The sequence below is a fragment of the Pipistrellus hanaki genome (assembly GCF_964339955.1).
Source record: "Pipistrellus hanaki genome assembly, chromosome: 1".
In the NCBI taxonomy this organism is placed as follows: Eukaryota; Metazoa; Chordata; class Mammalia; order Chiroptera; family Vespertilionidae; genus Pipistrellus; species Pipistrellus hanaki.
The window spans coordinates 118,500,656-118,515,563 of record NC_140503.1 but is presented as its reverse complement, the minus strand read 5'-3'; the positions used below and the strand labels follow the sequence as shown (position 1 = coordinate 118,515,563).

Genomic DNA, 14,908 nt, shown 5'->3' with positions numbered 1-14,908 from the left:
TCACATTTGGAATTTGCATTTGTCTTCAGAACTTTCAGACCCTCTCTTCTCAGGGTCCTCTAATGTCCCGAGATGTCTACCACTCTCATGGTTCCTGTGAAGAGAAAAATGTATACAATAAGTCATTGGCAGGTTTTGCAGGAATCAATACCTCACCCATCTCTCAGAGCATCAGCTTTCTTAAAGATAATCAACAAGAAAAAGGCTCATGAGTATTATGGCTGTTCTGATCCTCCAGCATCCTTGGGTTGGCACCTGTCTGTGTCTCCTGGTAGATAAGTGGCTACTCTGTCCATGGCAAGGCATTCCAAAAAGCACCAGAGAGGCATTATTCCCTCAAATGGCTACTACATAGACCTAAAAGGAACCTCTGCAGGTCAACACAACCCAGCAAGATGAGCCACTGGGCCTCAGAAGACACTCTATGACTTAGGACAATCAGCAGTGGACCAAATGTTAAATTACAAAATTATAAAGGAGGAACTTGCAAGATTCTGAGTACCTATCTTAATAAAACCATCACCTCTGCTTTTCCTGGGGTTCTCCTCAAATGTGCAGGAGGAGCCAGGCCTGAGGACAGAATGAGGCTAAGTTCACAGTGTTTATGTGGTTATACACATGTTGACTTGCTTCCTGGTTTTCTATGTGTCTACTCCATGCAGTGAATTTAAAAAATAAAACCTAGTCAGCTGCAAAATGTGACTTTAAAATATATCTTAACAGTAAGAAATGTTGTCAATTGACTTGTCTCCTTTTTCTATATAGAAATTCCTTTTGTTTGAACATTATATACATTACCAGAGGCACAGTGCACAAAATTCATGCACAGAGTGGGGGTCCCTTGGCTGGCATGCATCATCTTGTAATCTGGTACCCCTCAGGGTATCTATGACTGCTGGTTTGGGATCTGGCCTAAACTGGCATTCAGACATCCCTCTCACAATCCAGGATTGCTGGCTCCTAACCACTCGCCTGTCTGCCTGCTTGACTGCCCTTAACCACTCACCTGCTTGCCTGATCACCCCTAACTGCCTCTGCCTGTCTGCCCGATTGCCCTTAACCCCTCTGCCTGCTGCCTGATCACTTAACCACTTGCCTGCCTGCTTGATCACCCCTAACCACTCAGCATGCCTGCCTCATTGCCCTTAGATGCTTGCCTGCCTGTCTGATCACCCTTAACTACTTTGCCTGCCTGCCTAATTACCCATAACCACTCTGCCTGCCTGCTTGATCACCCCTGACCACTTGCCTGCCTGGTCACCCCTAACTGCTCACCTGCCTGCCTCATTGCCCCTAACCACTCTGCATGACTGCCTGATTGTATCTACCTTCCTCTGTCTTGATCCCCACTGCCACTGCCACAGCTTCATCCCAGAAGGATGCCTGGATGACCCCTAGCTGTCTGGACTAATTAGCATTTTATTATTATAGATTATATGCTAATGTGTAGCCATGATAATAATTCATGACTCATTTTTAAAGGTAAGAAATGGAAGTGATAGCAGTTCGCCATTACTTGGCACATATTGTGGAACTCTGTTGCCAAATCCTATCTTCTCTCCAACTAATGAACTGTACCTGCGATTTAAGAGTGATAGTGCAACTTCCAGTCGTGGATATGAAATTATCTGGACCTCATCCCCCTCTGGTAAGACCTTTGCACTTTGTGTGGTAAAGCAATGTAGGTGAGAAAAACATAACGTGCCTAATAGAAAAGGGCACTAAAAGTGACCTTATCTTTCTAGCCATCTGTACACTTGGGTATTTTCTGATAAAAGTAGAGCTTTTTAACAATGAACGTACAGAGATTCTTTTTAATTCGACTTTTACTCATTTCTGTAGATTATTATATGTTAAAGACTTATACATTTATATATAAAGCCCAGAAAATATAAAGATTTTAAAAATTCCTTTATAAATTCTGATTTTGTCATATTTTTACTTTTGAGTTAATCATCAAGGTAGTTCTCTGAGAATTAAAAATAAAAGTTAAAAATTAAAAAAAAGGCACATTATGACTCCATCTTTGTGCGTACATAAGCAGCCGTGCTCCGGGCAGCCCCTGTAATTTCTGGGCAGTCCTGGAGGGTTAATTGCTTTTTTAAGACAATAAGTATCTTTCTGAATCTTTGATTGCTTGTTTAACAAAATAATGAAGGAAATTTAAGTCATGTCAGTATCTTTAAACTCAAGAGAGAAAGAATACTTTGTGAAGTATCCTCAAAATACCTAAAAACTTTCAAAATAAGGATGATAAAAATGACATTTTAAATACATCGAGGAACAAGAAAAGGGTTCTATCGAGACAATCATAGGTAATGGAATCTTGGTGCCTAAAGATACTTAAAGATGAGCTTCAGTGGCCTAATTTCACAGATGAGGACATACAACACCAAACCAATGAGTTGCCCAAAATGCACAACTAGATTGTGGCGGAGGTAAGACCAGATGCCAGTGGTCAGAACCCAGCCAGTTTGTGTGTTTAGTCATACCACGTGTCTTCTTCCTGCGTAACACCATATCGGGATACCTAAGGCTATCTGGTCTGCATAATGATAGCATACAAATAAACAAATTAACACCAACACTTACTTTTTTGGCTTTAAGTATGTCAATCTCGGAACTGGCAGTAATAAGCCCAATAAAGCCACTTTTATAATAATTGCTGCCCAAACATCCAGTAACATTTTCTGTTCAGCGCTGAATTTTCACTTTTATTTCATCCACATCATTATAAGGACTTACTGCTTATGGAGAACTCTACCATAAAAAGTACACAACAGCTTCTATTATGCTCTCCTACTGTTCCTAATCTATAATAGTTCTCAGTTTTCCCATTGTGTTTGCAGCCCACCGTTTTCAAAGAGCTGACCTAGAGGAAGCTGCCCCTAAGTCATGATAGAGGGAAAGGAATATGTGGTGCAGAAAGGGGTGGAGGAGGCGTGGGGGGGGGGGGGGGGGGGAGAGGCCTGGTGGTGAGGGAAGGGGAGGAATTTGGCTCAAAGGAGAAACAGGAAAAGGGTTTGTGCCCCCCCTGTTCTTGCAGAGGGTCTCAGCACCTTAAGGAAACAGCAGCCCCATCTCATTGCCTTACAAGGTCAGTAAGGGACTCCAGCTGTTTTCTTCTTTGTTGAATCAAATTTCCTGCAATTATTTCTTGCAGGCTGCGGTGGAACTCTTTATGGAGACCATGGCTCCTTCACCAGCCCTGGCTATCCGGGCACTTACCCAAACAACACTCACTGCGAATGGGCCATCATTGCTCCTGCCGGAAGACTTGTCACCGTCAGCTTTTACTTCATCAGCATTGACGATCCTGGAGACTGTGTCCAGAACTATCTGATACTCTATGATGGACCAGATGCTAATTCTCCGTCCTCTGGACCATATTGTGGCACAGTGAGTAAAGCAAGATTTTTCAGATTCCCATTTATTATGCTTAAATAATGGAAGTAACTTAGCATACAATTTTAAAGGCAGACACATGCAAAGTCCAAAGCATGTTACAAAGTACTGTTACACATTCAGTATGGTTTCAGATTTTTTTTCTATTTTGGGGAGAACGAGTGCCACCTAGTGGTCGTTACATTAAATTAATAGCAATATAGTTTCCAAATCCAACTGTGCATCAGAACTACATGCAGTTATACAGTTTTTATATAGGAATCACCTATGCCGTTACAATTACAGTTATTACACTGCAGACTTCCAGTACACACGCCTAATATTGTGGGGTCGAACCCTGGGTTCAAAATAAGACCACTTGAGGCTGATGATTGATAAAAAAAAAAACAAAAAACAAAACAAAACAAAACAAAAAACAGGCAAGGATTTATTGAACTGGCCAGGACGCCGCCAGAGCACCACACGCAGGTGGCCACACACAGGACCGCACTGTTTCAGGTGGAGGCAGTCCTTTTAAAGGTCCAAACCACAAAAATTTCCTTTGTTCTGAATTCTAAATTCTAAAAGCTGGGAACACCCCTCAGGGTCGTTCCCAGCCACATCCTGCAGGACATTGGAATGTGGCCCTATCATCTGATAGCACAGATAATACAGAAACTGAGCTCAGCAGTTAATCTCTAAAGGTTATCTCCAGTTTTTACTCCTGAAGCTACTGAGTCAGTAGGAATCGATCTCCTGTGATCCTGGTCCACAGGCACAGGAAAATTGCCTTAGCTTCCAGGTCTCAATCTGGAAGCTGAGGCAACTAGACTATGTTTAAGCAGGTAAGCGAGTGCCAAAGCCAGAATAGCAGGGCTAAAATTCAAACAGCAGTTTTTACCTAAGTATGGTTGCTACCATATTTCAATACCAAATCAGATTTCTGGGGGAGGAGGCATGGCACATTGTTTTTTAAAAGTTCCATTTTAATGCACCACTAAAGATTGAATACCCGTGCTTGTTTCTGCATGATTAGGACTTCAGAAAATTTAGATGCCTGGCTCCATTTCATATTCTTCTTGTTGAAAATTGTGAGGATTCTTTGAAGAAAGATGCAGCTATTAAAGATTGGTCTGATGACTAGGAGTTTGATAGTTTTTGCAAAGTTCTGATTGACTGGTAGATTTCTGACATTGACTCAACACTGCTTGCATGTGCTCTTACTGCCTTCTGGTTTTACTGAAAGTAGATACTTATGGAGATTTCAAGTAAGCAAATGTGATTGCTGATGGGAGGGTAACTATTTCTCACTGTTCTACTTTTCAGCCACTTAAGCTTTCTAATCAAACCTGACAGAGAATTATGTCATCTGGAAACATACATAGTGTTTTTCAATATATTTTTGTTGATTTCAGAGAGGAAGGGAAAGGGAGAAAGAGATAGAAACATCAATGATGAGAGAGAATCATTGATCAGCTGCCCTCTGCATGCCCACACTGGGAATTGAGCCCACAACCCAGGCATTAGGAATTGAACCATGACCTCCTGTTTCCTGGCCCCATGCTCAACCACTGAGCCACACTAGCTTGGAAATCTAGATAGTTGTTGTTGTTGTTTTTTAATATAACATGATTTGTAAAATTAACAAATGTTTATTTTCAGAATTACCATTAAATAAGTGTGTTTTTCCAAAGCCCTAGAAATTCTCCCATGTATTATTCAAAAATACCTTTTGAGTATATTTGCAGATGCACAATATATTTTTATACTGTTTTGTTGTATGGATTTTTCACTTACTAAAATATCATTTCCATCTTATCATACCAATAAAAACACTGGGGTATCATACTTAATCATTGGATGGGTATTCTATTGCATAGGTCCAGCCTAATTTATTTGATGAATCCTCTCTGGTTTATAGACAATACCGTGAACAACTCTCTGGTAGCTGTATCCTTATATACAGAGTTAATCGCCTGGGAGCAGTCTCAGTCACCTGGCCGGTAGATACTGAATCCCTGTTATCCTCAGGGGATTCACAGGAAAGAGAAGCCAGTCAATGTGTCACATTTCAAATTTGGAGACTGACTAGGTCTTAGAATTTATTTGAAATTCATAAACATTTCAAAAGGGAGAAAAAGAGGTCACTTTTAACAACACCATTATTTTGTATCTGCTTGGCTTTTTTGTTTTGTTTTCAGTGACTTTCAAACATACAACCCCATTTGCTCCCCACAGAAATAATTCAGTGATGTGGGAAGAACAAGGATAACCGAGACTTTGCAGATAAAAGAAAACTGAGGGTAGACATTAACTGTCATTTAAGTTAATGGCACACTAAATCAAAGTCTATAATTAGATATGTCATAAAAAAAAAACTGTGGGTATTTATAATATTTCACCAGTTTTACATTTTCTTTGATCAATGAGGACATCAATTTAAGTATAATTGTTTTCTTTTTAAAATTACAGATACAACTGATTTCTTTAGCATTTCAAGCTCAATAAAATCGGTTTACTTGCAGAGTGATGATAAAAGCCACTCTTTCGATTGTTAACCTAAGTAACAAAATCTAAACATGAAAGAATAACAGGAAAAATTTGGAGAATCAAAGTAGAGTTTAAAACTTTGGTTAACTGTTCACACTAGTTTGTTAATGTAAACTAATAATTGAAAAATTTGGGAGTAGATTAAAATGGCAAGATAAAATTGCATGTTTGTGGGAATATGCAATATTGAATATACCTTGATATATCTCTTTGGAAAATATTCTCTGTGCTGTACTCACTTGAATAATTCACTGTCTTGGAAATGCCTGCCTTTAGATGAGTCTTTGGGAGAACTGATTCAGTGAGACCCAGCAGAATGAAGGCCAGATCCCAAATTGCAAACAATGTCAACCTACTGTTCAGTTTACTGACATATTGGCTCACAGTTCACCTACTCCCATTAGAATGTAGCTCATGAGAACAAGACCTTTTGTCTACGTGGCTCATTTTTTTTTATTTTTATTTTTTATAAATCCAGTGCTAAAAAATAAAATAAATAAAAAATGCCTGCAACATGGAAGTCTCTTGATAAATATTTGTTAAATGAATGATTAGGAAATGAGAGAAAGCTGAGATCCATTTATTAGCCCATTTATTTCATTTCCACGGAGAAGGAAATGAAATAAATCCCCAAAGAAAACTATAGATATTAAGGTGATAGAGTTTCATACTTTACTTATATGATTGTTTTGGTTGCAAATATAAGTATGTGTTTTCATTAGAAAAATTAAAATTTTAGTAAAAACTTGAATTGGAAATTCAATTTTTGCATTGTTAATCCTCACCCAAGGATATTTTCCCACCATTGATTTTTAGTCAGAAAAAAGGGATAAGGAGAGACACAGAGAGAGAAACATTGATGTGAGACACATCAATCGGTTGCCTCTTGCACTTGGGGATCAAGCCTGCAACCAAGATATGTGCCCTTGACTGGAATTGAACCCGAGACCTTTCAGTCCACGGGCTGACGCTCTAACTACTGAGTCAAACCAGCTAGGATGGAAATTCAATTTTTAATGACAATTATAGTGAGATATAATTCACATACCATACTATTCATCTACTTAAAGTGTATAATTCAATATTTTTTGAAATATATTTTTATTGATTTTTTTTAGAGAGAGGGATAGAGAGTTAGAAACATCGATGAGAGAGAATCATTGATCAGCTGCATCTTGCACACCCTCTATTGGGGATATGCCCACAACCAATGTACATGCCCTTGACCGGAATAGAACCTGGGACCTTTCAGTCCGCAGACTGACGCTCTATCCACTGAGCCAAACTGGTTTCGGCTCAATTGTTTTATTAGACTGAAAGTTTGTGTAGCTATCATCACTACAATCAATTTTAAACTTTTTCATTACCCCAACAACCCTAGTAATGGAAACTATATTCATAACACCACATTTCATTTCAACCCCTAGCACCAACAATATTCTTTTATAAAGTATTTATATTAATTCCTTGCAAGATTATTTCTAGACATATACTGTATAACGATTTACTGTAATTTTGTTTCTGCTTTTTGTAGTATCTTTTACTATGCTAACATATTTTGGAAAATGTTCAGATTTGTGAAAAATATAACTTGTTACTTTTTCAATTTTAGGACACTAACATAGCTCCTTTTGTGGCCTCCTCACATCGGGTCTTCGTAAAATTTCATGCAGAGTATGCAGTGCGCCCGTCAGCAATTCAGTTAACCTGGGACAGCTGAGGGCGCCATGCTTCGGCTCATCGGCAGGAGCCTCCGACATCACCCCGGACAGAGTCCTGCCATCCTGACCTGTGACCCTGTCTATGCCACTGAGAGGAACTTTAGCACTTGTTTTTCACCAAAGAATGTGTGGAATCAATATTTGTACATTTTTAAAAATGTAGAAGATAGTTTCTTTATTAATTTTGGCTGTGTTCATTATCCTTAATTCTAATATTTGAGCTGAAATGTTCTAAAATTCCCTAAAGAGTTGGAAATAATTATGGCATGTGTGTGTAAATTTTCAAAAGTAAATGATAAGCCAGAGGTGTGATGTTTTACTGTGAATGTCAAATTATGTGTAATAAACTTGAGTTGTACACAGATATGCTGCATTCAATTTTAACTTTTTAAAATTTAGTCTTTCTAAGAGGTAGGTGTATATAATTTTCAAGTTGATTTTTTACATATTTGTAAGAATCCTTCAGGGAAAGAACACTGGAGCCAAGCTGCAGCGTTCTGATTTAGTTCTGCCAGTTTCTTAATTCTGTTTACTTAATTCTCTCTGCCTCAGTGTCCATAAGCACCACCAGTTAAAAAATATAATATGTGGAGTTATAAGTAGTTGAACAAAACTTTTATAAACTTTTCTGCTGCCTTTATCAAAACAAGAGACTTTATGTTAAATATGCAAAGTTAGGTCCCGTTAAGAACATGGGACCAAGAGAATGAAAGAAGCTGTGGAGATGTTTTACTTTATTGTACTCTTGTATTCAAATGCCACAGAAATTTTTTTCTGCACAGAGTAGAGAGTCCCATAAATAATATATTTTTACCTTAAAAATGTCTGCTTCCTTTCACTCTGTATTATGGATAGGTGCATCAACTTTATGGATAACATGCTATTGGAAAAAACCATGAATGCAATGAAGAGTACCATCAAATCAAAAGGAACAATGCACTAAAACTATTAAGATGAAATTTGATAGGGAGTGATATAAGATCTAGCACTAGTATCTAAAAATGAACCACAAGCTACAGAATGTGAAAAAGTTTCACAATAACCTATGAAATGATGTAGGAGTTTTATCTGAAAGCAAGATTAACATAGGCAGCTGTCAAATAATAAAAAATGATTTGAGCTTAGATGATATCATTAGAGTAATGAGATCTACAAGAATCATTTTCCATTAGAGAAACATACTTCCAGAGGCATATTACAATACTTAGGAGATGAAGAAAGAATTGTCAAATAAAAAATTGAAAACTTAAAACAGGAAAAAAGAATATTTTGTCCCCTTCTATAGGTTGTCTTTTCAATTCATTGGTGGTTTCCTCTGCAGTGTGGAAGCTCTTTGGTTTAATGTAGTCCCCTTTGTTTTAATTTTTGTTGCCTGTGCTTTTGGTTACTTATCTGAGAATTCATTGCCAAGATTGATATCAAGGATTTTTTTCTGCTTTATTCTAGGAGTTTCATGTCTTATATTTAAATGTTTGATCCATTTTGAGCTAATTTTTGCAAGTGGAATAAGGGGGCTGGTTTCTTTCTTTTGCATGTGTTTGTCCATTTTTCCCCCACCACCATTTTTTGAAGAAATTGTCCTTTCTCCATTTTATGCTCTTGGCTCCCTTGCAAAAAATTATATATAAGTGAAATCATTAGGTATTTGCCTTTCTCTGACTGACTTCACTTAGCATAATACCCTCCCATCCATGCTGTCGCAATGGTAAGATTTCATCCTTTTTTCATGGCTAACTGGGTCATGCTCTGATGTGTGTGATCTGAAGCCTGCTACTGGGCATGTTAGTTCTGGAGTCTCATGGGAGGGATGAGACTGCAGCCTGGGCTACCCATTTGGAGCCACAAAGTGATCCACAGTTTGTGGCTTCCTCTGCTGGGGCTGGGTACATGTGGGAGAAGCCAATCTATAGATCAAGCACAGCTTCTACCATAACTGAGCCTAAAGGCAGATCAGCAAAAGGTCCAAGGCCCTCTGAGATTTGCCTCCACCTGAGAGCTGTTCCACCACCCCTTGAATCTACCTGGACTCCCCTGAGAGCTTTCTAAGAAAGTCTGCACAGTGGACACAAGCTGGCTTCAACCAGCAGTCTCCTCTGCATGGTAGAGTTAGCAGGAAGGGACCACTGAGAGTTGGGAGGATGTGGCTAGTGGATTTCCTATGTTGGGGGTGACTCTCGTCAGGCACACAGCTCAGTCTTTCCACATGCCCATCTCCAATACGCCGAGTCTGTCTAAAACTTCTTAAGCCATCTCCCAGGAAGTCTGCATTGCAGGCCCAAACTGGCTGCAGCCAGTAGACTCCTTCGCAGGGTGTAAACTCAGCAGGGTGTGGCCACCTTGAGTGGGGAGAGTGAGGGTATTGGATCTCCTATATGAGTGATCTAGTCAGGCCCACAAGTGTGTGTGTGTGTGTGTTGGGGGGGGGGGGGTTGGCTCTCACCCCGAGTAACACAATTTAGTCTCTCGCTGTGCCTATCTCTGACACCTCCTAAGACTGCCCAGTCCTCCTCAAGAGCTCTTGGAGGAAGTCTGCATCATGGGCTCATCCCAGCCATAGCCCACAGACTCCTCCACAGAGCTCAAGCTCAGCAGAGCGGAGCCACAGGGAGTCAGGAAGATGGGTTAGTGCATTCCTCAGACTGGTGCCCTATGGAGGGGAGTACTTGACACAGAAAAGATGGTGTAAAGATGGTGTCTATGGGCAGTGGAGCTGAGGCTCAGCACAGGGACCTAGGTGGCTCTCTCTCTAACCCTCTCCTTGGGAACATACAACCCAGTCCAGTCCTCTCAGAGCTGCTTTTCTCCGCCAGAGCCCTGAGCGAATAGCTGAGAATGAGATTATGTGTATGGGCCCTTTAAGTGGACACCTGGTTTCTAGCAGACTGCCATCTCATCCTGGTGGGCAGATTCCACATTGATGTTCACAGCCAGGTGTTATGAGGGCTCCTCCTCTTGGCTCTATGCTCTGGACTGGGTAACCTGGCGTGAGGTTGAAATCCCACACTCCTCCAGGGGGACCTCAGCAGCTGAGACATCCTTCCAGATTCTCAACCTCCCCATGTAGGTGCAGGGCCATCTCTTCCCATGTCTCTGCCCTTCCTGCTAGCCTCTATGTGGCTTCTGTAAATCCTTGACTAGAAGACTTCTGTTCAGCTAGTCTCCCGTTGATTATTCAGGTTGGTTGTTCTATAATTTAGTTGTAATTCTGATTTGGTTCTGAGAAGAGATGAGTGCAACATCCACCTACTCTCTGCTATCTTCGGGAGAATATAGCTTTCTTCTTACTCAGGATTTTTTTGGGTCTTTGGGGTCTTTTGTGGTTCTATGCAGATTTTGGGATTACTTTTTCTCTTTCTTTGGGGGAAAAAATGTCACTAGAATTTTGATTGGGATTGCATTGACTCTGTAGAATGTTTTGGGTAGTATGGACATTTTTCACAATATGAATTATTCCAATCTAAGAACAGAGGATATCTTTCTGTTTGAATCTTTTTTAATCTCTGGCATCAGTTTCTTACAGTTTTCAGTGAACAGGTCTTTCACCTCCTTGGTTAAATTTATTCCTAAGCATTTTATTGTTTTTGATGCAATTGTAAATGGAATTGCTTCCTTGACTTTTCTTTCAGATAGTTTGTTGTTAGTGTATAGAAATGTTACTAATCCTGTATAATAAAGAGGCAATATGCAAATTGACCATCACGCCAACTCACAAGATGGCCACCACAAGATGGTCAGCTGGGGAGGGCAGTTGTGGGCAATTAGGCCAGCAGGGGAGGGCAGTTGGGGGGATCCAGGCATGCAGGGGAAGGCAGTTGAGGGGACCCAGGCCTGCAAGGGAGGGCAGTTAGGGGTGACCAGACCTGCAGGGAAGGACAGTTAGGGGCAATTGGGTTGGCAGGGGAGCAATTAAGCATTGATCAGGCTGGCAGGGGAGTGGTTAGGGGGTGATCAGGCTGGCAGGCAGAAGCGGTTAGGAGCAATCAGGCAGGCAGGCATGCAAGCGATTGGGAGCCAGTAGTCCTGGATTGTGAGAGGGACATCCCTCGAGGGGTCCCAGATTGGAGAGGGTGCAGGCTGGGGTGAGGGACATCCCCCCTCTCCTGTGCATGAATTTCATGCACCAGGCCTTTAGTTTTTATATAATGACTTTGCATCCTGCTACTTTATTGAGCTCATTTATTAATTTTAACAGTTTTTTAGTACAGTCTTTAAGGTTTTTTATATATAAGCTTATGTCATCTCTCATTAGTCAGACCTATTTCATTTCTTCTACTTCTGCTTTACATTCAGCTCACTCATTTATAAATGTTTTTGAGCATTTACAATGTGACATGTATTAGGCACCGTGAGGATAAAGTGGTGAACAAAATTGCCATGTAACTCCATAAACTCTCCCTACTTCAAAAAGCCTACTTCTCAGCTCCATCTTGCCTGGTTTCCTGAGTCAGTCCTGAGGCAAATCCTCACTTTCCTTAACTGATTAAATTTTACAGTACATCAGCTTCCTAGATCCAGTGGCTAAGTGATAACTTTTTTGTTCCTGAGATGCATCTCCATGAAACTCCATTGTTAGGTATGGGAGCCCTCGAGAAAGCTAACAAGCACTTCACATTTGTTTGCATTCTGGATACACCAAAATGCTGGTTTCAAGCTATATTAGAATCCCCAAAAATGAGCTCATTAGTTAAACTTTAATGAAAAATGATATTCTGCCTGGATCTGAAGAAAACAAAACAAACACAAATTAAAAAAAGAAATCTCTACTGTTTGCAACCAATCACATACTAAACTAAGAAAGTCTTACAGTCACCTTCTAACCACATTCTGCTCCAGGTGAGAATAGGAACTTTAGAAACCCAGTTTGAGAAGGCACAGGGCAGGTGACAATAGCCAAACCCCATGATCCAGCAACTAAAGGACTAATGCCAGCATAGAAGAAGGCTTTAGGACCTGTCACACATTACCTGGGGCCATTCTGATTCAATTTTCCTGGTAACACCCAACCCTACATACTCATAGTTTGAGAGCACAGAAATGGGCATGTATGTGTGGTGCGGGTAAGCCAGTCTACTATCTGATCTCTCCTGGCTCTGATTTCCGGTCTCCTGAAACAACTGGCCCTAAGCATGAAGAACAGAGAGAATGCCTTTTGGTCGTCAAGGAAATGAAACAGAAAGACATTGTAGTCCACAATAATTTCTAGAGAAATGCAGAGGTGACACTGTTAATGACCTACAGCTCATCTGAGGACATGATTTTACTGATTTTTTTAGAGAGTGGGAGAGAGAGAGTGCCCAGGGGTTTGGGGGTAAGGGGGGAACAGTAGTATATTTCTCCTGATTGGAAGTACATAGCCTGTATGCAAGCAGAGAACTTGGAAGTGATACTGAGGAAGCAATTTAAATTCTGGTGAGTATTGACTTATCCATGCAGAACTGGCTACATAATTTGCAAGGCTCAGTGCAAAAGAAAATGTTTTTTAAATTATTAAACATTAAAAATTATTAAATATTTCAAGATGGTGACAGCAGAGCCTTAAACCAAATGTGGGGCCCATGTAGGCATGGAGCTTTGGGTAACTGCATAGGTAGCATACCCAGGAAGCTGGTTTTTTCCATATTATAAAAATCTGGAACTTAGGGACACATTTCATAAAGAACTAGGGGGCTGGTGCATGAAATTCATACAAGGGCCTTGGCCCCAGCCCCCACCCTCCGCCACCTCTGCCTCAGCCTGGGCACACTGTGGGTTTGTTCCGAAGAAAGGACATCTGGAAGAACATCTGGAAGAACATCAGGTCTAATTAGTATATTACCCTTTTATTATTATATTTTGCACTGGTAAAGTGAAGGAAAATGAGAGGAGAGTTACAGGGAGTGAAAAGAATTTCTGGAAAACATGATGTGAATGGAAGCACGCTGACAAATGACACAGAAAGACATTGCAGCCCAAAATAATTTCGAGAGAAATGCAGCGGAATTGGGAATTGATTTTCCGGGTGCTATGTAAATGTGGGGTTGGTAGGTACAGTTTGAGAAGGTGAAACCAGAAGCAATAGAATAGCCATAGCTGGTGCTCATAATTCATTTATCTCTATCAGCAAAGGCAAGTCTTATGATTACATAGAGGCATAACACTGGGTTCTCTCTTCTAAAGACAAGCAGCCCAGGGAAAATTAATGCTGATGGAGGAGGGAAACAAACACACATCTACAACAGAAGAGCTACCACACCAGGTATCTAGAAAAACCTGCTCAGACCTGCATGTTTGAATATGAAATAATAACCAAGAACCATCAGACAGAGAATTACATACTCATAGTCTGAGAGCACAGAAATGGGCATGTATGTGTGGTGCGGGTAAGCCAGTCTACCATCTGATCTCTCCTGAGAATGGGAAAGAAAGAATGGGAAAGAAATAGATTAAACACGCATAAAAAGGGACACTTGAGGGGTCATAATTTACTAAAAAAGAGGTACCCCGGCAAGATGGATACAAAGAAATGTCGGTGGAAACCCAGAAAACAAGTGAAATCAGATAACCCCTCTGCAGGAAAGGCAGAATCAGTCAAAGTTAGAGCAGCAAGTGAGTGGGTTCCTAACCTTCAAGAATAATTCATTGGATTTCAAGCCATAAAGATGAATGCAAAGCTGCAAGATCGTGGAGGTATCTTGAAGGTTACAAGGAAAAGAACACCAGTTAGAAACACTAGTCAAAGGAATGAAAACTGTATAGTGAAATCACCATTCAATACAAAGCAAAATAAAACATGAAACAATTCCGAGAGTAGTAATAGAAAAAGAGTGGTCGTTTGTTGATCTTGGTCTTTCCCTCTTCCTGTGACACAGAGGTCCTCGGTTGGGCGCCGAGGCAGTCCGTCTCCCACGAGCTCAGTCATGGGTCAGGGACTCGAGGTGGCTACTTCCGGTGAGTGGCCGCACAGCCACAGAAGCGGGACCTGAGGAGAAAAGGTTCAGGTCCAGCTTCCCCAGGACCAAACTCACAGGCGCTTCCTGAGCTTCGCCGCGTTCATCCGCCGCGCTCCCACCCACTGAGCCTGCGCCAGCCCGAACGCGCACGCGCCAACTCCGGCCCAATCAGAATCGCAAACCCAAATTCCAGGTGGAAGGTCTAATCGCGGGACGGGGCGGGGCGGGGCGGGATCTTCAGGCCGAAACGCGGACGTGATTGGCCGGTGGAGGAGGACACGGGTTCTCATTTAGGCGAAGCCTCGCCCGCCGGCCGAGTGGAGT

General features: G+C 41.1%; 1 protein-coding gene across 1 annotated transcript in view; it reads left to right on the top strand.

Moving 5' to 3' along the window:
• CUBN (cubilin) overlaps nucleotides 1-8,870 on the top strand; it is a gene marked incomplete at its 5' end in the record, with an annotated part of 295,765 nt that extends 286,895 nt beyond the window's left edge. The window contains 3 exons of the mRNA XM_084880474.1: nucleotides 1,483-1,648; nucleotides 3,164-3,399; nucleotides 7,547-8,870. Coding sequence (XP_084736600.1) covers nucleotides 1,483-1,648; nucleotides 3,164-3,399; nucleotides 7,547-7,654 — 510 coding nt within the window. The 3' untranslated portion in view covers nucleotides 7,655-8,870. The remainder of the gene's footprint in view (nucleotides 1-1,482; nucleotides 1,649-3,163; nucleotides 3,400-7,546) is intronic.
• Nucleotides 8,871-14,908: the final 6,038 nt, after the last annotated feature.